The following is a 25,661-nucleotide window of genomic DNA, read 5'->3' as shown; positions in this document are numbered from 1 at the left end:
ATGTGCCCATTCTTTTAGTGGTCTTCTGGTTTGCGCAACAATCTACTTAGGTGTAATTTCATACACTACCTAGCCCAGCTGCATGATAATTAAGGTGATCGCTTCGGCTGTCGGAACGTGATGGAGTATGTTAGAATTTTGCTTAATCGGTGGCAACCTAAGAATGCTGTCGATAAAAGATCGATGTGCAACGCAACTCGTGATGTGCTATCAGAAACGGTGTCTCGGATGATGAGCCGGAACAATTAAGTTAATATATATCTTCTACTCAAGAAGAAAGTGTGCAAATGCGCCGACCAATTACGTTCGATCATTTTCTGTTACGTCATATGGCGGAGGCGAACTTATTTCTCTATCGGCTTCTCTCGAGAACACCGAGGAGAGGTGAAGTGCGGTTCTCATGGGTGCAGCTGGCGTTGAATTCTTAAGTTGTGGCCGAGCCTATAGTCCTGCAATGGGAAGCATGCGTTTCGTTCCAATTTCCAACGAGTTCCAACAGTCGGGGCACCCAACCGTCCGCGGCGCCGCGCGTTGTGTACATCGCCTGCCACGTGGTATACCCTGCTGGCTGCAAGAGCCATGACACCGCATGATTAGGGCTTTGAACTCACGGGACTGTTGCACTCTTACTACGACAGTCCTTGCTGATGGTTCCACCTGCTAATTACTCGCAGTATTCTTTCGGTCAACATTGGATATCCCAATCATCATAACCTCTACACAGTATCTTTCAATTGAAGGTCACTGCGCATCATTGTGAAAATGTGCCTCGACACAAAATTAGAGCTTGCAAACCCCTATTATAGGCTACATTAAAGTATATGAGAATGCGGGCAAGAGCGTTTGGCAGGTAGTCGTCTACTCGATATACGTAGGAAAATTGCGTAGATAACCGGGCCTGAATAATAAGTCACTCTTGTAAAACCAGTGGCGGTACCAGGTAATCACGCGATTCACTGCACATTAAAACTATATAACGTGTAAGAGCCGCGACTAGTTGTCGATTATCGGCTTTGTACCGGCTACCCACCGTAGACCGTGCGGTAACGCCTAACCTACGGTCGCGGTGTCTGAGATAGCGCGACTTCATTTGCTGGTCGATCAGAACGTTATAGCCGATTGCATTCGACTTCCTTTCGTTAGCCAAGCCAGGCGCACTGCAACCGAAGTGCCGGCCCAGGCACTAACCGCACTCACGCGCTAACAGTTGAGGCAGACGAGGAGAAATGTTGCTTGCTGCAGGTGGGCCTTCAGCCTCGCAAAAAATTGCTGGCAATTGCTCCGCCCGAACGCAGCTTATCAAGTGCGGCAGGATCGGAAGCCCGTCACATTACATCTGGTAACACAACGGTGCCCAGTAACACAAAGGAGGAATACGAATGGTAAAATTGGGCTTGAAACGGGCCGGCAAACAGGGCTTAGCGAATAGCTGACGCCAGCCGAGGCTAGGTATGTTCATTCTGGACCACCGTGTTCTGGACGCTCTCAAATTCCGTCACGTGGGCATTTTGAGACAATCAGAGAGGCCTTTGCAGCCCCGTGAGCCAGTCAGAGCTGTCTAAATGGCGAATTTGACAATATGGCGGAATTTACAATGCCCAGAGCGACACTGCAGTTCTACTCACTGACCTCATCACTCAATCACCCTTCAGAGCGTAGCTCAGTTTCGTTCTGCGGACGGAAGCGTGTAGCGGTGGAATCAAGACACACATAGCGGAAGTGTTTTGCCTTGGTTAGAGAGGGAGGGTATGGGTGGTAACTCCCTCCACCCGCGTCGTCAACGGCTTCGAAGGCGACACCCTCGGCGCGCGTACGGCGTAGCGGATGCCCTATGGTGTGAAGTCAGCGCTCCTCCATGACCGGCGAGGGAGGCTTCGTCGCATCTGCTGCTCCTGTTCGCCGGCCTATTATTACTATAACACAGCGGGCACAGGGGCGCGGCGTCGACCCCTTTGCAACGGTCGTTACGAATGGCCATCATCATACCAGCTTCTTTATTTCCTTTTGTTTTTCTTCTTCTTGTTCTGAGATCAACCGAGCATGTTATTTGCTTCGTTTAGAAGCCTCCATCGTGCTTGCTGTTCTCCATAATGTCTCTTGCTTCTAGGAAAAAGGAAGGCAGGTAGGAAATAGCGTCGTAATATTGTTCTTCTTTATTTTTCGTTTTGTTTCTCTTTTTTGTTTCCTGAAGTATAGTCACAGTTGCCCCTACCTACCTGTCAGCTGAATGTATGCGTATGGAGCCACCACTCACGGCTGGCTGCCTCTCGCGGTGCGAAAAGCATTTGCGGAAGTTTTGTACATACGCTGCGGAAAACGAGCAAACGAAAGAAAGAAAGAAAGAAGGAAAGAAAGAGAGGAAATGGCACCTAGCTCGAACAGATTATTTACTTTTCTAGGTTAGGTGTGCGAAGGGGGGGTGCATGGGGGGGGGGGAGGGGGCTCGCAGAGGCGTTTTCCGTCCACGCGTCTGGTTCAATGCCTGCGCTTCGCGTCGTATTTTTCCTCTCGCCCTCTTTCTCTCTGTCTTCCCGCGTTCATCCCCCACTTCTCTCTTTCTTATAAATCTTTCTTTTTTCTTCTCTCTGCCTTTGTCTCTCTAACGGCATACTTCTCCCGCCATCTGTGCCGTTTCTCCGGTGCCGCTTGGCTCGCATTTTTTTCGGGGCGGTAAAGAGCGCCTTCCGAGAAACGTACGGCTCGCGTAGACAAGAACAAGGGAAGGGGGCTCGCGTGAAGGGAGGGAGGGGTGCACTAAGTGAACACCGGTGGTGCGCGGGCAGGAAGAGAAAAGAACCGATGGGAGGCGGTGCGGGCCGAGAGTCCGGGGGCGTCCGTTCTATTCTCGGGTCTGCGCATAGCGCACGTGGCTCTTAAAGCACGCGCCGTCGCGCGTGCCATCTACCGGCGGGTTGGGTGGACGTACGGACGGACGGACGGACTGTGACGCAAGAGAGAACGGCCGCGGCGATATTGGCGTGGTGTGCGGTCGCTTTCGAAAAGAGAGGCGAGGCGTCCGGCGAAGCGGAAAGCGCGGCACACGGCCGAGCTTTTTTCTCCTGCGGGAAACACGCCGACAAACGAGCCAGTCGAATGCGCTCGCGCGTGGTGAGTTGCGAGATTAGGAAACAAACGAGAAAGCGTACGCGTTTTTTTTTTCTTTTTCTTTTCTACGAATGGCGGCGGCAGACTGACAAGTCCGGAATGGCGGAAGAAGGCGGCGTATAGTCGGGTGGGGCTTGTGTGCGGTTCTTCGTCTATCCCGTTTTCTTTTATGTACGTACGTGCAACCGACCGATTCTCTTAACGGTATACCTGGCGGGCGTCGACTGGCCGGTTAGTCAGCGCCTTTTAACGGCGCGAAGCGACAGGATCAACAAGAGCGAGTGAGATCAGCCAGCGATCACCGAGAGATCAGCGAGTTCTCGTCGCATCGCGCCGTTTACAAGGCGCTGGCCGGCCGGCCAGTCGACGCTCGCGCGGTATTGTTAAGTAATCGGTCGACTGTACAGCCACTTTATCTTTCGTGCTGCTTTTCTCTGCTGTACTCCTGTTTTGTATATTTTTCGTGGCCGAGAAGTAGTTCAGGCGTCCACCGAGACCCGAGACAGTTACAATACCTGCGTCCTTTACTTTTTTCTCCTTTTAGGTAAATAAACTGCTACTACTACTACTACTACTACTACTACTACTACTACTACTACTACTACCACTACTGCTACTACTACTGCTGCTGCTGCTGCTGCTGCTGTAACTATACCTCTACTACTACTATTGCTACTACTACAATAGATGCTGCTGATGCCACCTGCCGTTACTATACTACTACTACTACTACTACTACTACTACTACTACTACTACTACTACTACTAATACTTTTACTTCTACTACTAATGGTCTTCTTCTCCTACCGGCACTACTATTGTTACAACTACTACACGATGCTGGTCAAGCTCGCCTCTAAAATGTCCGCTTCTTTCCTTTCTAATCTAGCAGCTCGAGTGGATCGGTCGAAGTGCAGCGAGCGAACGCAAGGTCTCACGTACATTATCTCGACTGCACTTCGCGCTTTCGCGTTGCACTCCTTCGCTCGTGTACAGTTGTATCCAGCCTCCGTAGTAATTTGATCGGCCAGTTTTTTATTTTGCCATTTAGTTGGCCCTAAAATATATCGCTGTCTGGCTCTATAGAAATCGTTAAGTGCAATGATTGTGGGGTATATAGGGTGTAAGAACGAATGGGACCATGTCGATATTGCTCAGACAGGTTCTGACTTCTAACAAGTTCGAGTAGTGGTAGATTAACAGATTGATTGATTGGATGGAGTGTCTCACGACGACACGTCAGAGCTATAAAAGCCTAATAAAAGGTATATGGAGTCCTTGGCATTAATTTGACCGGGTGGGGTTCTTTAAAGTTCGGCACAGAAGCATGTTTGCATTCAGTCCGTGTCAGAACGCAGGGATGTTGGGAATCAAACTAGCGGTATTGCGATCTCCGTCAACCATCGATTTATCCCCATTTAGTAATGCGTGTTCATATATCGGTAACTGCATCTTAACTTGAGTTGTACAAGGGGTACGTCAGAAAAAAAAAACGCACTGTTCAACTGCGCAAATACTAGGCTAATTATACGATCATGATATAAACCGTATGCAGCACTCTTAGTGTGCAAGCCCGCAGCACGAGTCTTAATTGGGTTGGTTTGAAATTTTAACCTCGCATTCTGGTGCGGAAATCGCCCCCACCTTAGCGTCTCTTTCTGCCGTTGAGAAACTGCACACGCCCGCCAGGTGCGTTGTCGCGTGGGTAAATATGCGAGCATTGTCTGACGCACACGCGCTCGAGCGGTAATCCCATCAATATTTGGAAGTTGCTAAGAATGACGTCCTTTCGACGTTTTCTCGCACTCATACAATGCAAACGAAGGTCACCGAACAACCCACTAACGAGAGCACAGCGAGAACTAACCGCAACCTCCACTGCGCTTTCTTTGTCTGTTCGCGAACTGCAGGGCACGAGCGCCGAAGGAAGCCTTCCGGCAAACGGTTGACGCTGCGAAGACCGCGTTCCGCACGGCAATGGAAAGAGAGTAGCAGCGCTTGTCTCATCCAACACGGGTACAGCGGCCCCGCGACCCAAACGCAGACCCGCACGAAAAAAACGGGTGGGCGCCGCATGGGGTCGACCAACGATTGCCCCGCGCTACTGGAATCCGCCGCCTTCAGAAGCACGCTGTCGGAAGTTCGGCGCTTGATTTTTGTTTTCGTCCCTGGCTATACTCTCTATCCCTCTCTTACAGACCCCCCCCCCCCTCTCCAGTCTTCAACCGTGGCGGCTGCCCGCCGCCTCAGCCATCGATGTACACATATACGCGCGACCTAAACCTACATGCGCGAATGAGCGAAAAGCGGGAAGAGATGCGACGCGACGACAGCGGGGTCGCGACCCGGCTGCCATACGGGCGTTGACGGATGATCTGGCGGCGCGTAGCGCGTCGCATTCGATACGGACGCCACCCGCAGCGCGGGTGCGGTAACGGTGCGCACGATGCGACCTGGGTCGCGCCGATCTGCTGGGGAGGGTGGCACCGAGAGCGAGGGGGCGTGTTCATCTTGGTTGGCGTCAACATGAACTATTTGGGTTTTTCCTTTTTTTCGTGTGTGTGTGTGGGGGAGGGGGGGAGGGGGAGCACTAAACGACAAATAAACAAACCGTGGAATCACGTTTGTCTACTTCACGGAACAGCGATGTATGTGGGAATCCCGCCTGCTCTGACCTTGCCGAACAGACTAGGCTTTTTTTTTATTATTAAACAAAGAAAGACTAAGGAAGCAAACAAACAACAAAACGAACGAATAAGCAATGAAACGAGTTAGCAAGCGACTCAACCCAGCAAAGAAACCTGTGAGACCTGTTACGACAAACGCCGCGCCACCGATCACTACGCACTTTTCCGAGGCACCCGAGAGTGTGTAGGAAAAAAAATGTAATAACACCCATCGCTGTGTACAAACATTCAGCACTGCTTGTCTCTTATGAGTTTCACTATACTGTCCCTGATATATATATATATATATATATATATATATATATATATATATATATATATATATATATATATATATATATATATATATATATAGGCGTAGCTAGCGCGCGCTTTTGTCCGTGTGAGGTACACACTCGACGCCGCGCAGCACACCTGTATACCGCAAGATGTACCGCGCGCGTGTCACCGCACGAAAAAACGTTATCTCACGACGTCGCATTTCAGCATGTACCAACGTGCCAGTCCCCAAGAGGGCACGCAGAGCCATCATTAATTGTGTAGCATAGCCACCGGCACGCCGCCCGAACGAGGCACAGACAGCTCTCACATAGAAGACGTTTATTTGGGGGCGGTGTGATATAGCTTTTATCCCCTGAAGTGGGAAGGGAAGTGGGAGGGGAAAGAAGGAAAGGAAGTGCACGGCGCATGCGCAGAACGGTATTCTTTCCTGTCAAAGGTGGGATAAAAGCTACGTTACGGCAGCTTTTAAAGCAAATGAAACGATGCATCAATACTCACATAGAGCACCATCGATAAAATATACAGTGTGCACCAAACTACGACTTCAATGAAAAAATCATCGAAGAAAAAAAAAGAAGAACCCAGTACATCCAACAGCATTTGCAAATGCACCATTGTTTTACAAAGCACGTATATATTTTCATCCGATAGTTTAAACCTGCATAGTATGTTTGGGGCCATACTAGCGCATCGGTTGAAATCAGTAATTTGTATACGAGGCCCTGGAATACACCAGTGTCTCTGCGTGTAGTGTTAGGCGAGATTATAGATTAAGATGTAAATGAGCTAAAATCCCAATGTATCTGACGTTTAGAATATTTGGCCCCTGGAAACGAATTCCACCCAGCCGCGACGCGACCTTCGTGCGCAGCAGCAGAATACCGTAGAGGCCGAGCGGGCGCCGCAGCAATGTTTACAACTGCGCACAAGTGCGTGCGCTACGCCAATCAGCGTGCTATGCGTAACCTAACCACCCCCCACTCCCGCGCACGGCACGGCACTATACGACGCATTGCATCAATGTCAATGTGACGCGTCCTGCTATCGGCAGAGCGCCGCCCAGCAGTTAAGAGGCTGCACCGGACCAAACTAGATGAGACTAGACTACACACGTCACCTGTCAATCATTCGATGCTCGTGGTGTCTGCCTATGTGTCTCTGAGTGAGCGAGTGAGTGAGTGAGTGAGTGAGTGAGTAAACGAGCGAGCCTCAGGGTGTGGCGAGGAGACGCAAATAATTTCCGCACACAACTATGGCATGCCCTTTGTGATAGCACTGTCGGAAACAGGACGCCAAGCGACGAAAAAATCTGAACAAAACTACAGCGCCGCAGACATTTTTTTTTTTTTGTTCGAGTGCTCGCAGGCATGCGTGAGAACGACAACAAAACATTCATCGTTCCCAAGGGCACCTGCTTCTGTCAGTACAGACAGATTAGACTGACAGTTTACGAGAAGCAAGCAGTTCCGCCGTCATTCGGCAACGGCAAAGCACCGCAGTACGCCCGCATAATGGCGAAATTGCGAGCGCGGAGCGGCTTACTGCAGTCCACAGCGAAGTGCTTTAGAGACCGACGGATGGCTTCGATAAGCTGAGTTGGCTTCCCGTGTTTGTTTTTCCTCCTCGACCGCGAAGGGGCTGCGAGTTTGACCGCCGAAAGTTTTTCCCGAGCGAACGTTTATCATCTGCCTCCAGCGGGCTTTCACTTGCAGCCTCGCTTGCCGCCTGTGCGCTAGCGTCAGCGAACAGAGCGCAGACGAGCGCTTCTCTGTTTATATTTTTACGTCCTTCCGCCTTCTGCAGCGTCATTTCGTTTTGTTCGCGTAATCCCTTTCCGGCTTCGCAGATTAACGACTGTTTGCGCGCTGAATAACTGCGGCGCATATCGCCGTATAATAAACGCACGAAATAACTGCAATGTGCCATAACCACACGAAGCCAACAGATAATCAAGCCAAGACAAGCATATAGTGAAAATTATTTGTTGTTTGCGGAGGACGTGAAGGTGGGTGCGGCTCCCACCGGCGGCGATTGAGTTGCTTGTCCTTTTCGTCCATGGACTTTCATTTTCCTTTAGCTTATGATTTCTACATTTCAAATAAAGAAGCAGCAAGATATATGCTGGCTCTCCCGTAATCGAGAGTACATGTAAGCATGAAATGGCTAGCGGCAAAGCAGATTGGTTGGAGATGGTACTAGCCACAATCATAAAATGGGCGTATAGCGCATGTTCGCAACGGCACACCCCACTACACCACTCCGCACCACTCTATACTGTTGCACTGCTCCATATAAACGCAGTGGTTTCCTGGCACAGACAGAACCTCATTGCAAGTATCGTCTCGGTCAAACGGCCATTCGGTGCGCCCCGGACGATGCCGGACGCGCCGCGGAACTCGCGGACCGTTGGCGTTGAAAAGAGCACTCAGCTCCAAAAGATGACATTCAAGTGTATATAGTGCCCTTTATCTGCCGTTTGAACGTTGCTATTGGAATTGACAGATAAATCTTCAGCGTACTAGGGCTTACAGCTCGAGTCATATTGTGAACAAAGATTAGGAAGAACTCGGAAGCAACATTTCTTGTAGCTTGTTTGGTAAGTAACTAGCGTGTGTAATGCGTTCTTGTCTGGTTGTCTGGATGATCTCGTTTTATTCTCGGAACTTCCCGTTTTCCCGATGTTCTCGTTTGAGTGCCGCGACGACGGCCTTGGCTTTTGGCTCAAGGTCACTTGAAGGTCGCCGACAACGGGAGCTACAAGTATTTCATGCTTAAAATTTTCTCCATGCGCTTTTCCTGGCTTCATTATCCTTTGACAGCATATGGTTACTCGCAAACAGCAGATTACTTGCAGTTCTTTCTGTTGGCGTGTTGGTTATGCATTACTACGACCGGTGCTTGAAGGAATTAAGACGAAAATATTCGTCGTCTCCGCGTGTTTTTTTTTTTCGCATTCCGTCACGAGCTGGTCGCAATGACGAAGCTCTTTTTTTGCGCTTCGAACTTGGTTGGTGCACGCATGAAGACAAGCACGAATGTTAGGAGACAAAGTCCGCAGACGATAACCGAGCGCTGTCCCGTCTATTCGTTTCTACCCTCGGTCCTCGTCCTAAAGTTCGCCCATGTTGATCTTAGTGCATTAACGGGTGCTTATTGGTCACCGTCAAGGGACGAAGCCTTTAGGGTTGCACCGTCTGCTAGCAATGTGAGCACTTCGTCACTGTGAGTTGCTATACTCATAGTGATGAGTCATCGCAGCTACAAAAAGCCACAAAAGCGCTGCTGCGATATGTGAAAGCTACCGGATTGAGTGACCATCTGTGATGCGGACTGTGTGGCCGAATGATATCCCCCAGTGCACTTTCTCTTCTTCTTTTAATCTTTCTGCCCCCATTTCCCTTTCCATAGTGTAGGGTAGCCAACGAGGCTCAGTCCTGGTTAACCTCCCTACCTTTCATTTATCTTTTGCTCTCTCTCTCGTCACTGTGAGTAATAAAGTAAGAGGGAAAGAAAAGCCTAGCACACTTTTGGGGAAATTCCAGACAGGCGAAGAAAATTTTAATATCCAATTTCTGAACACGCCAACACAATCTGCCTTCATAAAGAAGAGAGGGGAGAAGAAAGCTTTCTTCAGGCTTTCGCGTGCTTGCCTACGAGGCTCGCCGGAGGCTTGCCGCATCCCCAGCGCTTGGCCACCGGCAGGAACACTGGCCAGGGCTGGAACCTGTCCGAGGACAGGTACGCCTTGATGGGCGTCAGCTGGCGGAATCTCTCCACGTACGCCTTCAAGTTGGCGTGCTCGTTCAGGCAGCCCGGTTTGAAGAGCAAAAACTGATCGAGCAGCTCATACAGCATGAAGTCCACGTGGGTGATCTGATCGCCGGCGAGCCACTTGCGGTCGGCCAGGCTGCGTGACAGCAGCTCCAGCTGTCCGGGCAGGGCCTCGGCGAAGTCGCCCTTCAGGGTCGCGACGTAGTCCTCCCAGCAGTAGAAGATCAGGTACCACCTGCGCGAAAGCGTTCGTTCGCAGACGGAGAGATGTATCGTCGATTAGGCGTGATAGAGAGTTTTTAGCCACCTTCCCGTTATGCGCGAATTTCCATTCACAGGATGCCGGAATGAAGGAAACGAGACAAGCTTTAGGGGGGCGAACTGTTGGGACAGTTGGTCTTGCACAACTGTTGGGGGGCGAGCAGCGCTGGGTGGTGAGGATGCGGAAAGCATCGTCACCCCCCGCTCCCGCCACCTTCGTTTATTCATATTTCCAGCGCAAAAGCGAGCAACGTACAAAAAGACGACAGATGCTACAAAAACGCTTCTAACAGGTCGGTCTTCCAGGCAGTTAGCGTCAAAGAAGAAGGTGATGACTGCATTAGCACCGCTTCTGTTGGTGTCACAAAGAAAGGTATAGAGTAGCTCAGTCAGATTATACTGAAAGCATAGCGCGGGAAAGGGCGAACGACAAAGGCGAGACAGTCCAAGCGCTTGTGCTGCCTCGCCTTTGTCGTTCGTCCTTCCTGCGCTAAGCTTCCAGTGCAACTATGTATTACCAACCAGCCCAAGCCTATACTCTTATCCAGTCATATTATAACTGGCACGCGCGCGTTATTATTATTTTTTGTTCATTACCTCCAAGGCGCAGAGAGCGTTGCAGGAAATTGGGTACATGATTGCTGTACAAGGAACAACAGAAACAAAAAAAGGAAGACGAAAGTCAAGTGCATATAATTAGAAAAAGTGGTTCGTGATGGCTCTTTCGAACGACACGCTACCTTCTCCGACAGCAACGGAGAGGGGAAGCTGATTCCAATCACTGATTAACTTCGGCAAGAAAGCAAGGGCCGCTTTGTTTGGTGGTCCACACGCGGTGGCAAATACGATGGCTCTTAAATGAATTCGCGTCGTGTGGCTTCATTGCGCAAGAAAATATACTGAAAAGAAAAAAAAAAGAAATATAAACGCTAGAATTTCCTTTCTCTCGTAATGCCAGGTCTGTAATTGCTTAGCGTAAAGCTCGGTGTTAGGAAAATTTCATCTATAGCCACCGTTCGCGCTGTCTGCGTCTTCGCTTGGCGTTCCGTTCGATTTTGCACTGGTTGATGACTCGCGAATGACTCACGTTAATGACCACCAATCGACTATATAGCGCGTCTAAAAAACAGCGTCGCTTCCGCCACACCGTCCACTCGCCTGAGCTCGTTGATCTGTCCTTCGAGCATGTCGACGCGAGCGGCCAAGGCGGGCTTCGAGTCCGGCACGGCGAGGCCGTGCTTGCGAGCCAAGTAGCGCATGATGGCCAGGCTCTGGACGATCTTGGCGTCTTCGCCGTCGACCAGGTACGGCAGGTTGGGAAAGGCGAATCCCCTCTCGGCCAGCGCCGCCTTCTCCTGCAGCCACATGGCTTTGCTCTCCTGCGGAGTGGGCTTGTCCAGCCACGGGTACGTCTTGTACTCGTACGGCACTCCGGCGTACTCCAGCATGCACCGGATGGGCTCGACGATGCCCCGGATGTTGGCCCAGTAGCCCAAGATCACCTTCCCGGGCTTGCCGGTCTTCTGGTCCTTGCTGCTGTTGGCTGGCATCACGTCTCGCTCGGTTCCGTAATCCCGCTGTTGTTCTGCGAATGTCGGTATACACGGGTGTCTTTGAGACAACTCGCCGCATTTTCTCTGTCCGAAATTAACCGCTAACCACTGCGGTTAGCGGTGTCTGTCCGAATTCTCTGTCCGAATCAGCCGCTTCCCACCACAACCCTGAAACCCACTACAGGACGAATGCCCCTCCAAATAGATCTCGAATTACCACTGCTCTGCGCATCAGCCGAACCCATCCCATGCCTGCAAAATTAATTTAATCTCTCTATCTAACCTTCTGCCGCTCTCGTCTGGCAAACTTGAGAAAAAATAATTAAAAGGAAGCTGATACCTGCATTTGAATCTGATATTACTGCAGGTTACGGCGATCTGTTTTTCGATAAAAAGTACTTAGAAGGAAACTATCCATACGTCCCGGGAGGTTGGCTATAATGACTTTACCTTCAAGAGCTACTTACATTTATCCATTTTGCACATCGGCATTCTGCTTCCCCGCTGTATGGTTCGACAGCCGTAAACAGCACTTACCTCTGCCACACTCGAACGAAGCTTTCCGTCCGTTCACAGGTCGCGACGCCCGAACCACACCGCTCGGCTTTTTTTGCTTCGAGGCCGTCGCTTGCTAGAGCAGGATTCAATACACCTTTCTCACCCCGGGCCGCTCTCTCCAGCAAACCGTCCTCACACACACGGAAGGTCGCTGTCGATTTCGCAGATCTCGCCGCCGCCCGTGGTACGGCTTCCGCGCGAAGAGCCGCTTATCAGGCGTTTGTAGATTTCCGCGCTATCGGCGTTTGAGAGCGGCAGCAGTCTTCTGGGAGCAACCGGCTGTGCGACGAGGACGTAATAAAAGGACCTGTAAGACAAAAAAAAAAAAAAAATGCCCTCTCCCAGATTCCTCCTTCCCCGCTCTTCTCCACTCCCTTCGGCAGCAACGCTCGACATGCCTCTATGCGCGCTGTACGTTCAAGGCCGCCGCGAGAGCAGCAGGCAGGCAGGACCCGGCGAAGGAAGGATAATAATAATACCTTTATTCATGAAAACAAGGGGTACAAAGTGCCAAGGCATTACGAAAAAAGTTGCTAAAGAAAAGCAGCTTGACTGGCCCTAATAACCAGAAGGTCCAAAAGGCAGCAGACAGCAAGGAGTGAGTAAAAAAAAAATAAAGAGAAAAAAAAACAAAAAAACAAAGGAAAGAGGAAGAACGTGGAAATGGTACAATGTGGAAATGGTTCGGACGTTGGCTGAATGCCAGCGCATGCGCGTCTACTCGTGTAGACTTATTTCACACACGGTATGCATTTTCTCCACGTGCGCCCAATTTACGACGAAATGTACACCATTTCGGCAACACTAATGAACGGCACTGCATCGTCTCCCGCTGCTGTTCCTTGCAGCATTCGCTAGTACGTCAGCCCCAGCGACCCAGGTTGGGATGAACGATGTTCGTTAAAGAGCGGCACGGCACATACCCAGTTAAACAGTTAAACATACCCAGCGACAGAAATTGACATCAAAAAGGTTCACAGAAATGCTGGCACATGCAGTTTCGCGCAGGCATCGATCGAAGTTGTGGCGAGAGAGATTCGCTGAAAAGCGTCGCATAGCCAGTTGTCACATATCCAGTGACACAAGTTGTGGCGGGTAACGGGGAAACTTATGAACGGCGCAAACGCACCGCCACGTACCCGCGCGGGGACTGCTTCGCACTTCCCTCCTACCTGCGTGTAGAGTAAGAGGCGGGCACCCTAGTTTGGTGGAATAATACAGTTATCAATCAATCAATCAATCAATCAATCAATCAATCAATCAATCAATCAATCAATCAATCAATCAATCAATCAATCAATCAATCAATCTATCAGCACCGCGATGCTCCAACTATTACACCGTAGACTACCCAGTGACCCAAGTTGGCAGGGAAATGGTTGGTGACACCGACAAATAAGACAGGCGGCTCCCAGAAAGGGCGTCAAGTGTACCCTAGTAATGTTAATCGCATTAAAACCACATGGTGGTATACGGTGGTGGTCGTATTGGTGGTGCAGTGCGGTGGCACATGATGATAAAAGTGGGGGAGTTCTCGGATTCTTCCCTCGTTACAGCTGGCGTTTTGAGGCGCCTGTCGTTGAGACGCTGAGCCACTGGTTCCAATGCGCAGAAGCTGTCGTCTGTCACGTTGCGCCTTTGGCTGCAGGTGCTGCGCGAGGTTTCTAACTGGTCCTTGAGGGAGTGTTAAGGGGAAGCTTTAGTTCGGGCCCAACTCCGACGCGGCCTATTCAAATACATGTAAAACGCAAAAACGTTTTTATGAGATAACCCCTGGACCACTTTTGATGAAATTTGTTGCATTTGAAAGAGAAAGTTAAATTCTAGTGACTGTTGGAAGCGGAATTTCGATTTAGGGCCCAAATTTTCTTAAAACGATTTTCAAATATTTGACCGTTCGAAAAAAATAGAAGCACGAAGTTTACAAATTCATACCTCTGCATCAAGAACTGATATCGCGGTTCTGTAAACGGCATCCATTAGATCATTCAAAGCGGACAAATTCAATATGTCATTTCACATCTTATGTGAATTTGTTACGTTGGTTACAACGGTTTTGCAAAAGTTATATTTCCCTATGATTAATTTTTTTATATTCATGTGTAACATATCAATTTTGTCCGCTTTAGATGTACTATTAGATGCAATTCACAGAATTGTATTATCATATTTAGTGGTTGAGTTACAGAGTTGTAAACTTGATAGTTTCGTTTTTTGAAAATTTTCGATTTTTACCACTTTTTAATAAAAAATTGACGACCTAACTCGAAAATTCGAAACCAACAGTCACTAGATTTTACGTTTGTCTTTTAAATGCAACAAACCTCGTCAAATTTGGTGCAGTGGTTGCCGAGAAAAACGAATTCTCCTTTTACATGTATTTAGACAGGATCACTCGAGCTAAAGCTTCCTCTTAAGGCAAATTCACACCGAAAGCGGAGCGTCTAAGCGGCCAAGCGGATTTTCAACGCGGCGAGGCGGTGAGCGCGCGCGCCTGTTCACACCGGACGGCTTGCCTATCGGCCCGCATCGCAGGGAAGGCGGGGCGTCTCGGAATTTCTTTAGCAATTTTAGGGACGCTTCGCCATCTCGCGGTACTTTGGGTTTGTACGCGCACTTTCGATATTTTTTTCGTCGTGGGGTGGCGCGCTCCCGTCCGCTATCTACTTCTGCAAAATCATGAGCTCAGACGAAGAGGACGAGATCGTTGGCATTTTACTCGCCCCTTGTCTAGTCGCTTTTCAAGTTTTGTTACAGCACAACACAAGACAAGGACAAAAGAAGGTATAAAACGACGACACGGCGACGTGTCGTCGCTTTATACCTTCTTTTGTCCTTGTCTTGTGTTGCGCTGTAACCAACCTTACTATGAATCCCAACCAACTGGCCCAACTTGCCATTTTGACGCTTTTCAAGAACAGAAGCGAAAAGCCCAGAGAAAGACATTCGTTTGCATTCGTTCATCAGCGCTTCCTCAGTGTCGGGTTCTGATTGGCTGCGGCCAACTTGTCCGCGCGGAAAAAATCGGTCCGGGCGTGATCCGGCCAATCAGCCGCGCATTTCCCGCAAAGCGGAAAATCCGCGGCCGCTTGGCCCGATCCGCTTGTCCGCTTGTCCGCTCCGCCTTCGGTGTGAACGTGCCTTTAAAGGGGGCATGGGTAAAGCACAGCGGTGAGGGGGAGAGCCACCCGTAACACATAGTGCGACATAGTGCTACAGGCAACCGCTTTCCAAACACAGAACGCTAAACGCATTCTCAGATTGTTGTTAGATTCTTAGATTCTTCGATATTTGTTAATACGGGCCAAAAATATTTTGCGTTTCGAATGCGTGTGAGAGTTCCCAATTAATAGACTTTTGCGAGAGATCGTGTGCATATGCAAACTTCGACGTTGACACGAACGCGTCTGCGCATACGTACCAGGGACCTTGAAAGCTTACTTCTCTACAATATGAGGTCTTATGTGGGGAAACCCCCTTCATGTTACAGGCGATAACGAATGTTTTGGAAATCTGGGTATTTATCTGGACGTGGACGAGAAAGTAGCAGTCATGGTGACAATAAGCGCTGTTGAAACGAACGAACGAACGAACGAACGAGCGAGCGAACGAACGAACGAACGAGCGAGCGAGCGAGCGAACGAACGAACGAACGAACGAACGAGCGAGCGAGCGAGCGAGCGAGCGAACGAACGAACGAACGAACGAGCGAACGAACGAACGAACGAACGAACGAACGAACGAACGAACGAACGAACGAACGACCGAACGAACGAACGAGCGAGCGAGCGAACGGACGAGCGAACGAACGAACGAGCGAGCGAACGAACGAACGAACGAACGAGCGAGCGAGCGAACGAGCGAACGAACGAACGACCGAACGAACGAGCGAGCGAGCGAGCGAGCGAGCGAACGAGCGAACGAACGAACGAACGAGCGAGCGAGCGAGCGAGCGAGCGAGCGAACGAACGAACGAACGAGCGAGCGAGCGAACGAGCGAACGTACGTACGTACGTAGCTGAGTCTTTAGATTGCGTCTCCTATGCGAATGATTGCAGCGCAAGGATATTGCAATTCTTTGTGCCGAACACACTCTGCTCGCTTTATGCAAATGGGGGTCGCGGAGCGCAGCAGCACAGCACTTAAATAATATTTGGGGTTTTACGTGCCAAAACCACTTTCTGATTATGAGGCACGCCGTAGTGGAGGACTCCGGAAATTTTGACCACCTGGGGTTCTTTAACGTGCACCTAAATCTAAGCACACGGGTGTTTTCGCATTTCGCCCCCATCGAAATGCGGCCGCCGTGGCCGGGATTCGATCCCGCGACCTCGTGCTCAGCAGCTCAACACCATAGCCACTGAGCAACCACGGCGGGTAGCACAGCACTTGGCCTGAAAGAAAGGCTGCCTACCGAATGCATTGCAGCCTCAGCGTACATGTGTGAGCTAATTCGAAAACGATCGAGCCTCGACATTTTCGGGACGCACATACATTATACACATGGAAAGCAACTCAAACGGTTGTCAAAGATGAGCCAGGTGCTACGTACCACTAAAGATCACTTCTGCGCTCTCTATTAGCACTAGGCGAGTCTGCGTGACTAACCCCTCTGTTTATGGGCTGTCCATAACACGCAGCGTGAGGCATTGCAGTAAAACAAAGAAGAAAAAAAGAAAAGAAAAATTTTTCTGTGACTCGAGCCACCGCGGTGACTCATGAACATTCTCCTGCTGAGCACAAAGTCCCGGGATCGATTCCCGGTGGCGCTGGCCGAATGTCGATGGAGGCAGAATGCAAAGGCGCCAGCGTATTTGGTTTACATGCGCGTTAGATTACCCCTTTCGGGTCGAAATCAACCCGGGGCCGGGCAAGCAGTCCGTCTCGCATAGCCTGCGCGTTGCTTCTCAAGGCGTTAAGCTCCACGTACGAGAGGATATATGCCGCAGTTAAACTGCAATTGCAGCCTCTCTGCGCTCCAAAGGATTTCCCCTAACGACAGCGCTGAACGTAACTACCTCGGGGTTCACACCTTGAGCTGCAACACGTGCTTGGAGCTTGGACCGCAGCTGCCGCCCGTGCGTCCCGAACCATGAAGGCTTTCTTGGCTCTTTTTGTTTTGTTTCTTTTCATTTTTGCGTGACACATGTCTCAACGAGACGCTCTGATTTTATATGTTTCGTAGCGTGCGTGCTATGTGTGTGCAAAGTGTCGTAGGACATTTGGGTATGGTTTTATTTATCGTCGCATTCACGATGGAGTATACCATATGCTAGGCGTTTCGCGAGGCAAGCCTCTTCAGCTTTTCGTAAAAGAGCTTCTCTCTCTCTTCTTTCCTTCCCTCTTTCTCTCTAAGCTACGTGAGCTTATCTAGCTTCTCCGCGTCACCAGGGGAAATATCGTGACTCGCCCGAGCCCTAATTAACATCGGCAACAGTCAAAGCGGATGCCCTGTTTCGGCGTCGTCTAGACAGTAAACACTCGGCGACCCATACGCTGAGCTAAGCACGGAGAGGCAACGCTTTCCAAGGGATCACGTATCAGCGGCCATAGATAAGCGCTGGCCTACTTTGTTTATGAATCACCAGTTACGTGCAGCGTACTCGACGCTGCACGCAACTGAGTTTGTCATTTGTTGCGCTCTCTATCGCCAGTTTCACTCTGTCTATTGTGACAGAGGAATTGAGAAGTATAGAAGTTCGTTATGCTCAGAATTACAACCAACTGGCGTCGTAGTTGCGCGCGAAACATTACGATTCCTTTCACTCCAACCACTGCTAGATGCCTAACGGGAATTGATGATCATAAGGCACGGTAAGGCAATTCTGGACAATTAAACTCGCACCAGGCGTCCTAAATTGTTTTTCCCCTCTTCATTCAAACGCGGTATCTTGTCACCTTAGTCTTAATTAATCAATCCTCTTCTCAAATATTATACTTAGATGAAAAGCGTCAATGAGAAAATTGTTTAGAACAACCTGAAATACTCCCGATACAGCTTTCTGTTGCCCAACAGACGCTACAGAAAAGTGTTTTCCCGAGTGTGAAAGAAGCCCGCGACTACACACAAAGTGCCTCGATCGGCCAGTCGCGTGGTAATTTTGCGTGTATTCGCGGGCTTCTTTCACGCTCGGAAAAACACTTATATGTAGCACGTATTGAGCAACGTAAAGCTGTATCAGTAGTTTTCTTATGTTGCTCTACAGTTTTCTCATTGACACTTTTCATCTAAGTATAATATTTGAGAAGTTGATTATTTGAAGACTAATTAAGGAATTAGGCGGCATGCAAGAAATATTCTGAGTATCTCCAAGCGACGGCAAACGACATTACCTTGATTCTGTCCAGTTACGTGGCATTTGCATATATATATATATATATATATATCTTACAGTGTAACTGACGGTGGTCTGCTGCTCCCAACTGCCGCCAATTGCACTTCGCTCCTCGAAGAGGCAGGGCGTGTGTCTAGTGAGCTCCTGGACAACACTTTGCAATGTGGTGAACGCGGTATAAGTGATGGATCCGGGACCTCAAAGAGGTATGACGTAGTGCTAACGCATTTCTCTCACATATACTGCTAAGTCGCCATTGAATTTCTTTTATGCATTTTTTTTCAAATGCACCGTATTTGCTCGAATGTAACCCCTCGTTCGCTCGCCCACTGTGGCCGAAGTTGGGGAGGTCGGTTAGATGTGCTGCAAACAAAAGAATGTTACAAACTCCGAGCGAGACATGTAGGAGTTTTCGCGATGGTAAACTGAGCGCAGGATAGCGCATTTTCGTTAGGTTCGCTGGAGCGCGTTTCTAACTGCACCCTTCGTTTCGTTTCGTTTTAATGATTTCCCCAGGAGCAATAGCGTACATTCGGAAACAAAGAGTATGCGATTGCATTAGCCTAAATATCAGGTTAAAGGACATAGACGGGGTCGGGGGAGTGACAGCGGAGCAGAGCACGCAGCGAGTTGTATTCGAGTAAATAAGAAATTTTCATAGACCTGAAAAAAAAAATAATGCCATGACGTGCGATAAAATAACTCGATACCCTTTTAGACTCATTCAGCAGTATCTGTTTCTTCTTCCTTTTTTATCGCTGGGACGCATATATCGTTTTCTGTGTTTTGCGACAACCGCGTCCAAACTTCGTCCCTGGTGATTTGATGTCGAGAGCGGTACGGAGGAAGGAAGGGGGCTTCCCTTTTTCGGGCTGCTATCGCGGCATACATGGGGAGAACCGGAATGAGCGTAATCACAACTGACTGGCTCCCACGCAACTTCACCCGCGCCACGCTGGGGAAAAAGGTCAAACGTAAACGTACAGAGCTATAAATTCGATGGAGATAGAGATATACGAGAGTGCCTAGCTTTGACTCCGGATCCATTACGCGGAACGCTGTATATATATACAGCGTTTATACTGCATTTATATATATATATATATATATATATATATATATATATATATATATAAATGCCCGCGCAGCCAGCGGGGAAGCGGGGTGGGTGGGCGCCGCTGTGGGGCTTTCTCTCCCATAATAGGCGACGAACGCGCGCGGCGCCTGGCGACACTTGTTTGTTTTACTTACGGCGGCGCGACGTGGGGCTTGAGTGGGCGGACATAATGAGAGAGCCCGAGATCTATTTAGCGAAGCAGGCTGGCTGCGCTTGCGTTTGCGCGTGGGCGCTCCTTCGGACCTTCGGAGTGTCGCGGGCACGTGGTTGTGGCGTTCTGTTGCTGAGGGCGAGGTCGCGGGTTCGTTTCCCAGCCACCGTAGCGGCATTTCGGACGGAGAACTTGGCCGAAGGTGTACTTAGCTGTAAGTGCACGTTAAAGAACCTCTGGTGGTCAAATGTTCTCTCTCTGTCTATATATATATATATATATGTATGTCTGTATGTCTGTGCGTGTGTGTGTGTGTGTGTGTGTGTGTGTGTGTGTGTGTGTGTGTGTGTGTGTGTGTGTGTCGAGCTTAGGGGCGCGTTAAAGAACCCCAGGAGGTCAAAACTATACAGTTCTTCGCTCCGGCGTGTGTGGTTAATCCGGTGTTCCTATTGGGCGCCGGAGTCAATCAATCAGTCAGTCAGTCAGTCAGTCAGTCAGTCAGTCAGTCAGTCAGTCAGTCAGTCAGTCAGTCAGTCAGTCAGTCAGTCAGTCAGTCAGTCAGTCAGTCAGTCAGTCAGTCAATGTTTTGTCGATACTGAATAGAATTAAGATTTATTTTTCTCTTTCGCGGGAGAAGTGAATTGCATGATCGATACACCAGAAAGCACTTCGCACCGTCGAATGTCCCAAGGTTATCGGAGCGCCGTACCATATGCTCGGCATGCCCGTGTTAATTCTTGTCGCAGGGTATGTGTTGGTGCGTGTGAGCTGATAAAAATGTCAGCATTGGTACGCGCAAAGCGTGCTATTTCAGGTGTAGGTTGAACTGGAGTGGTATATGTCACGAACGCGAACTGTCGATGAAGTTAGGGAGAATACTTTATTTTTAAGAACCGCTTTCTAGACAAATTTAAAACCCGGTCACTGAAGACGCTACGAAAGGGTCTAAAGTACTCTGCCACCCCGTCTGCATCTTGTGCTCGCTGACTTCTTTGGCTGCGTCCTCCAGGGACAGACAACCCTAGATAGAGAGAGGGAGAGAGAAAGAGATGCCAGTATAGGGACGGATGAGTCAAAGACTATACGACTGGTTACTTATACACACCTCATTCCGCAAGGCATGCATGGAACAGTTATGCGCGCAGTTACTTGACTACTCTGCCTTGCTACAAACAATGCAAGACACACAGGAAATGGTGAAAGCTGCCTTTGTGGGACGCGCATAGTCATCCCCACACTTACTAGGAGATCGTATAAAAGTTTTGCGAAGTAGAACGTACTGACTTAACACACCGAGATTTTTTTTTTTAATTGCAGCGCGTTTTGAATAAACGTTCGCAGGGACCCGATGTTTCGCCACGGTTTACCCCTCTATCGCAGGTCATACGAGTAACCTCGCAGCTTTATTTTTAATTTCGAACGCCCATTATATCGATCTCAAAAAGCGAAGCACGCTTTAATTTCGGTGCGGCTCCACAATTTTCAATTATAAAGACCCGGTACAGCTATTTCTAATTAAAAGGGAACGGCTCTCCTATTTAACTCCCGCCGAACAAAACGTTGCCGACTTTTCTATTGGTACTTGAACGTCTTCACTCGCGTTCTACATCGGAGCTGTTCATGGCCAGGGGTCGGTGGATTCTTCGTGTCCATCAACAAACCCGCGTGGGCAAGAACTCAGCTCCCGAATTTGATGCAAAATCGCTTCATCCTATGCAAAATCTTATACACCTCATATCACTTGGATATGCAATTTCAGTAGATTAATTATCAATAGGCACCATTTTCAATATCAGCAGACTCTCAGGAAGATAAAAAAAATTGTTTTGCTTGCTTACGGGAGTATGAGCCATTACTTAACCGAGTATAAGCCATTCATTGTCTTACGGGAGGGATTAATTTCTCGTTGGGAAGGCATAGAAATGCTTACGCATTTAATAACGCAGGTGATACGAGAATGTTTGAGAAAACGTTCTCCCATCACCTTTGTTAAATTTGTAACCTTTGTATTGTATCACCTTTGTAACGCCATTATACAATAAAATTTGCTCATACCTTTGATGTAAATTCGGTGTCACCTCCATGTTGTGTGCTGAACAGCTTCGCTGGTAATCCACCTTCACAGAACTCGGATGGCGCGTCAGCTTTTATAGATAAAATATTTATTGATTAAGTTAACAAACTGCACATGCATCTTGTCTCCCTTCATCGCACTGCCCCTCGTTCTAAGCGCCTTTTCAAAGATTAAAAAAAAAAAAAAAACAGAATCTGGGGCATTGCACGATCTGATTATGAACACGCCATACATAGTGGTGGGCTCCGGATTCATTTTTACTACCTGGGGTTCTTTAACGGGCACCCTGTAGTGCACGGTACACAGGCGTTCTTTTTTTTTTTTTTTTTGCATCTCGCCTCCTATAGAAATGTGGCCACCGCGGCCAGGATTTGATCCCGCGATCTCAATCGTGCTTAGCAGCGCAAGCCATGTACATCTTTTCAATGACGAAGCAGCTCCAGCTCGCGGAGTTCAGTATTATCGACCTCTCTTTATGGTCATTACATGGAGAGAAGAAATGAACGTGCAACGTTGCGTACGCGCGAAGCGTATCTAAACACACAGTTTTGACAAAAGAAATCGACTCGGGCGTACACCGTGTATATATATAAGTATATAAATGCTTGTCATGTGTCGATAAAACATTGTTTGTACTATCACTCGTATTCAGTGCAGCAGATGACAGCTTGTCCCTTGCCTCTATTGCCTCAAAAAATAATAATAAATAAATAAAAGGAAACGTGCGACGGGAGCATTTGCCGGGACATGGAAGGCTGGATGACGACAGTTTTGTTTTTTGTTCGTTGACTCTGCTCTCCATGAAATATTATGTAAGCTCGTCAATATTTATTTCCTCGTGCATTAATTGAAAAAAGAAAGTTCCTTTAAGCTACTTCTAAGCCTGCGGATTTCTAAGTATGCTAAATCGCACAGTTTTGGGACTTCGTCAACAGAACCAGCCCTTCTGCGTTTCAGACTAGTAGGTAACGAATCACATGTACGTAATCACTTGTAATCAAATACATATTGTGCTATTTTAGTAATTGATCCATTACTGTTACTACTCGGCAACGCTCCCTGTAATGCGATTACTCTTTTCTTCTTTCTTTCCAGTAACCAATTGCATGTAACCCGCTACTTTATTGACGAGACAAGCTGTAGTAGGTGGCGCAGCTTGGAGCACTTGGATTTGGCGACAAGTAGAGGCGAGCGCTTCCACAACGAACGCCTCCAGAACGAAATTACCTGTATAACGAAAGAATAATAATGTCCCTCTTCTACTGCAAGTTGTGTGGTGCGCGGCCTTTACAACGAAGTAACCTGTATAACGAACGATTTGGGTGGCCCTAAGCACTTCGCTGTAAAGGTGCTCCTTCTGTACATCATTGTTCTTTATAACCTATAATCTATTATGAATAAATCAACTCAGTTCAATTCAATTCAATTCGACTGCGTGCAATATAGAGCAGCCACGGTCGTGCCAAGCATAAGCCTCACGGATGCGCGTGTTGAGTACAGGCAAATCCTCAGAGATGCTCAGCGTCGGTTGCCTCATCTTAGCGGCTCCACCAGATGATGGCCGTCGATATTGAACCGGCGCCTGCTATGGCTCCATATCGATGATCACATCGGACGTTGAAGCCAGGAGATAAAGTAGGGAAGGATTCTTTCTTCAGCTTTTCAGCAGAGGCGTTCACATGAATGCGACACGAGGACGGGGGCGTCGCATCGCATTTCTGTGGCTTATCGCATTCTCTCAAAAGGCGGTAATTCGATAGGAAGGCGAATCCGACAGGCTAGGGTATCGCATTAACGTAAACGGGGGTAATATCCTAAGAAGGCGAATTGCATTGATCCGACAGGATAGAGTAGTTCGAGACGGGACGAGTCGTAGCGTGCAAACGCTGGCGTATTGCATCATGTCCTCCGAAATCCGGATAGGGTTGTCTTTCTCGGAGGCCACGATCGCACTTAGGGAGAGAGGCTGCTGACGCCATGTGGCAGCAGTCTCCCCACTCGCCGGCGGAACGCGAATCGCTGGAAACGGGTTCTAGCTCGTTTGCAGACGAAAGGGAATGCGCCACACGTAAGCGGTGTCGCATAGTAATCAGAGCGACGCGCTAGAGAGTGCGACGCGGCTACTGTCGCGTTCATGTAAACGCGGCTGCTGGGCATTCCGGAAGCGCGTTCTCGGCGTGCCCCAGCAACAGTGACGTGCGGCGTTTCACAGTGCACTCGACTCGGACTTCGCGCCACTGAGTAACCGCGATTATTGTGCTCGAGGCGTTAGTAGGTTACACCGTCGCCCTTCCGTGGTCTCTTGACAATAAAACGAGCGAATCAATGACTCCCGAAACATTTGGAAACGAATTCTTATAGTCAGATACAACTCAAGTCTGCAGCGGAGCCCCGCCCACGCCCTCATAACCGCCAGCCACTGTTTCTCCGCGAGGCTGCAAATGGTTCGCACTTCAAATTTTCCCTGTTACCGAAATAAGGCGGTAACCACAAAAATAAATTTATAAACGCGTAATGTTGTATGTTTTCACTCGTCTGTTATAGTGAAGCGGTGAAAGCCTAATTCTTGATTGAACTGAAATAAAACGCTTGCCTCGCTACAACTATTTATTGTCAAGTTTCACTTCAGTTGGCAGTGAGGTTTCATGAGTAAAACAGGCCAAGCAGTGAAATGAACTGTACCGCAGACTTTTGAAGAGTGAAATGCTCAGACTCCATACACTTTGTCGATGTCTGTTGCACAGCTCATGGCTTCCGCCGATGAAAAGGCTCTTCAAGAACAGCACACGTTCGGGAGGTATTAAGTACGACGCCATTTTGAAATGGTCGCACGACGACGATTTTGTTTGCTTCTGTGATTGGTTGGCGGAGTAACAACACCGCGCGGTCCGTGTGCCTTGGTTGCCAACTACTGTTTTTTTAAGTTGTATCCTACTATGGTAAAGGCAACAAGTGAACGGCTGCAGAAGACACACTGAAAGAACCGGGCCACCTCGTTTTATTTACCGTATTCTTTTGTGGAACAATAATGAACGTCGGAAAGAAGGCAACGTAAAAGTAGGGAATGACATATTTTTTAATGAAGTAATTGTAATAGGTTACTGTTCTTGTTTTTCTGTAACGTGTGCAAGTGTGTCGTATATCGAAGCTATCAAAACGCGCAGCGAGTATTTTGTTCTTTATATTTCATCATTTGGTACCTTCGTCGGCATTCGTAAACGGCATTAGTATTTGCCGGTCGAATAACGCTCCGCAGCGGAGAGCGACGCCCGCGAGGCGCAACCGAAAGTAGTTGCCTCTCGAAGGTCGGGGCGTTTAAAGCGCTCGCGATTCAGCCTTGACCTTGCTTGACCGTCGCCGTCTCTCGCCGCGGTTCTGGGAAGACAATAGCCGCGACGACGCACGCTTGACCGCGGGGCGGTGCCCGCTGGCACGGCCGAATACGGCTGAACCCCCCCCCCCCCCTGTCTCTCGCTCTCGGCTACAGACCACCTGTTGCGAGCTCTCGTCTCTCTCACGCGTCTTCGCACGCGCTGTCCGTCCAGCAACGCCCTCTGAGGGTGAATCAGACGACGAGAGGCGTGTCGCATGGCGAATTCCTTCCAGCCAATTCAATAGATCTTTTACATGATTGCACACACACACACACACACACACACACACACACACACACACACACACACACACACACACACACACACACACACACACACACACACACACACACACACACACACACACACACACACACACACACACACACGCAC

The 25,661-nt window shown here is 49.0% G+C and overlaps 2 protein-coding genes across 5 annotated transcripts in view; one reads left to right on the top strand and one right to left on the bottom strand.

Moving 5' to 3' along the window:
- LOC142575742 (uncharacterized) overlaps positions 1 to 25,661 on the top strand; it is a 379,986-nt gene that overhangs the window by 51,391 nt on the left and 302,934 nt on the right. The window lies entirely within an intron of this gene.
- LOC142575741 (glutathione S-transferase Mu 1-like) lies at positions 9,611 to 12,499 on the bottom strand. Its single transcript, XM_075685347.1, has 3 exons — positions 12,197 to 12,499; positions 11,265 to 11,691; positions 9,611 to 10,080 (listed from the first exon to the last, which is right to left on the bottom strand). The coding sequence occupies exons 2-3, from the start codon at positions 11,654 to 11,656 to the stop codon at positions 9,705 to 9,707; spliced, it is 768 nt and encodes a 255-aa protein (XP_075541462.1). The 5' UTR covers positions 11,657 to 11,691; positions 12,197 to 12,499; the 3' UTR covers positions 9,611 to 9,704.

Source organism: Dermacentor variabilis, chromosome 3 (assembly GCF_050947875.1).
Source record: "Dermacentor variabilis isolate Ectoservices chromosome 3, ASM5094787v1, whole genome shotgun sequence".
Lineage (NCBI taxonomy): Eukaryota > Metazoa > Arthropoda > Arachnida > Ixodida > Ixodidae > Dermacentor > Dermacentor variabilis.
The sequence above is the reverse complement of the archived record's forward strand: the minus strand, read 5'-3'. Positions and strand labels throughout refer to the sequence as shown.

Coding starts and splice junctions, on each gene's coding strand:
- LOC142575741 (XM_075685347.1), bottom strand. CDS start 11,656: ATGCCAGCCAACAGCAGCAAGGACCAGAAGACCGGCAAGCCCGGGAAG. Junction 10,081..11,264: donor GGACAGATCAACGAGCTCAG/GCGAGTGGACGG, acceptor GCTTTCGCGCAG/GTGGTACCTGATCTTCTACT.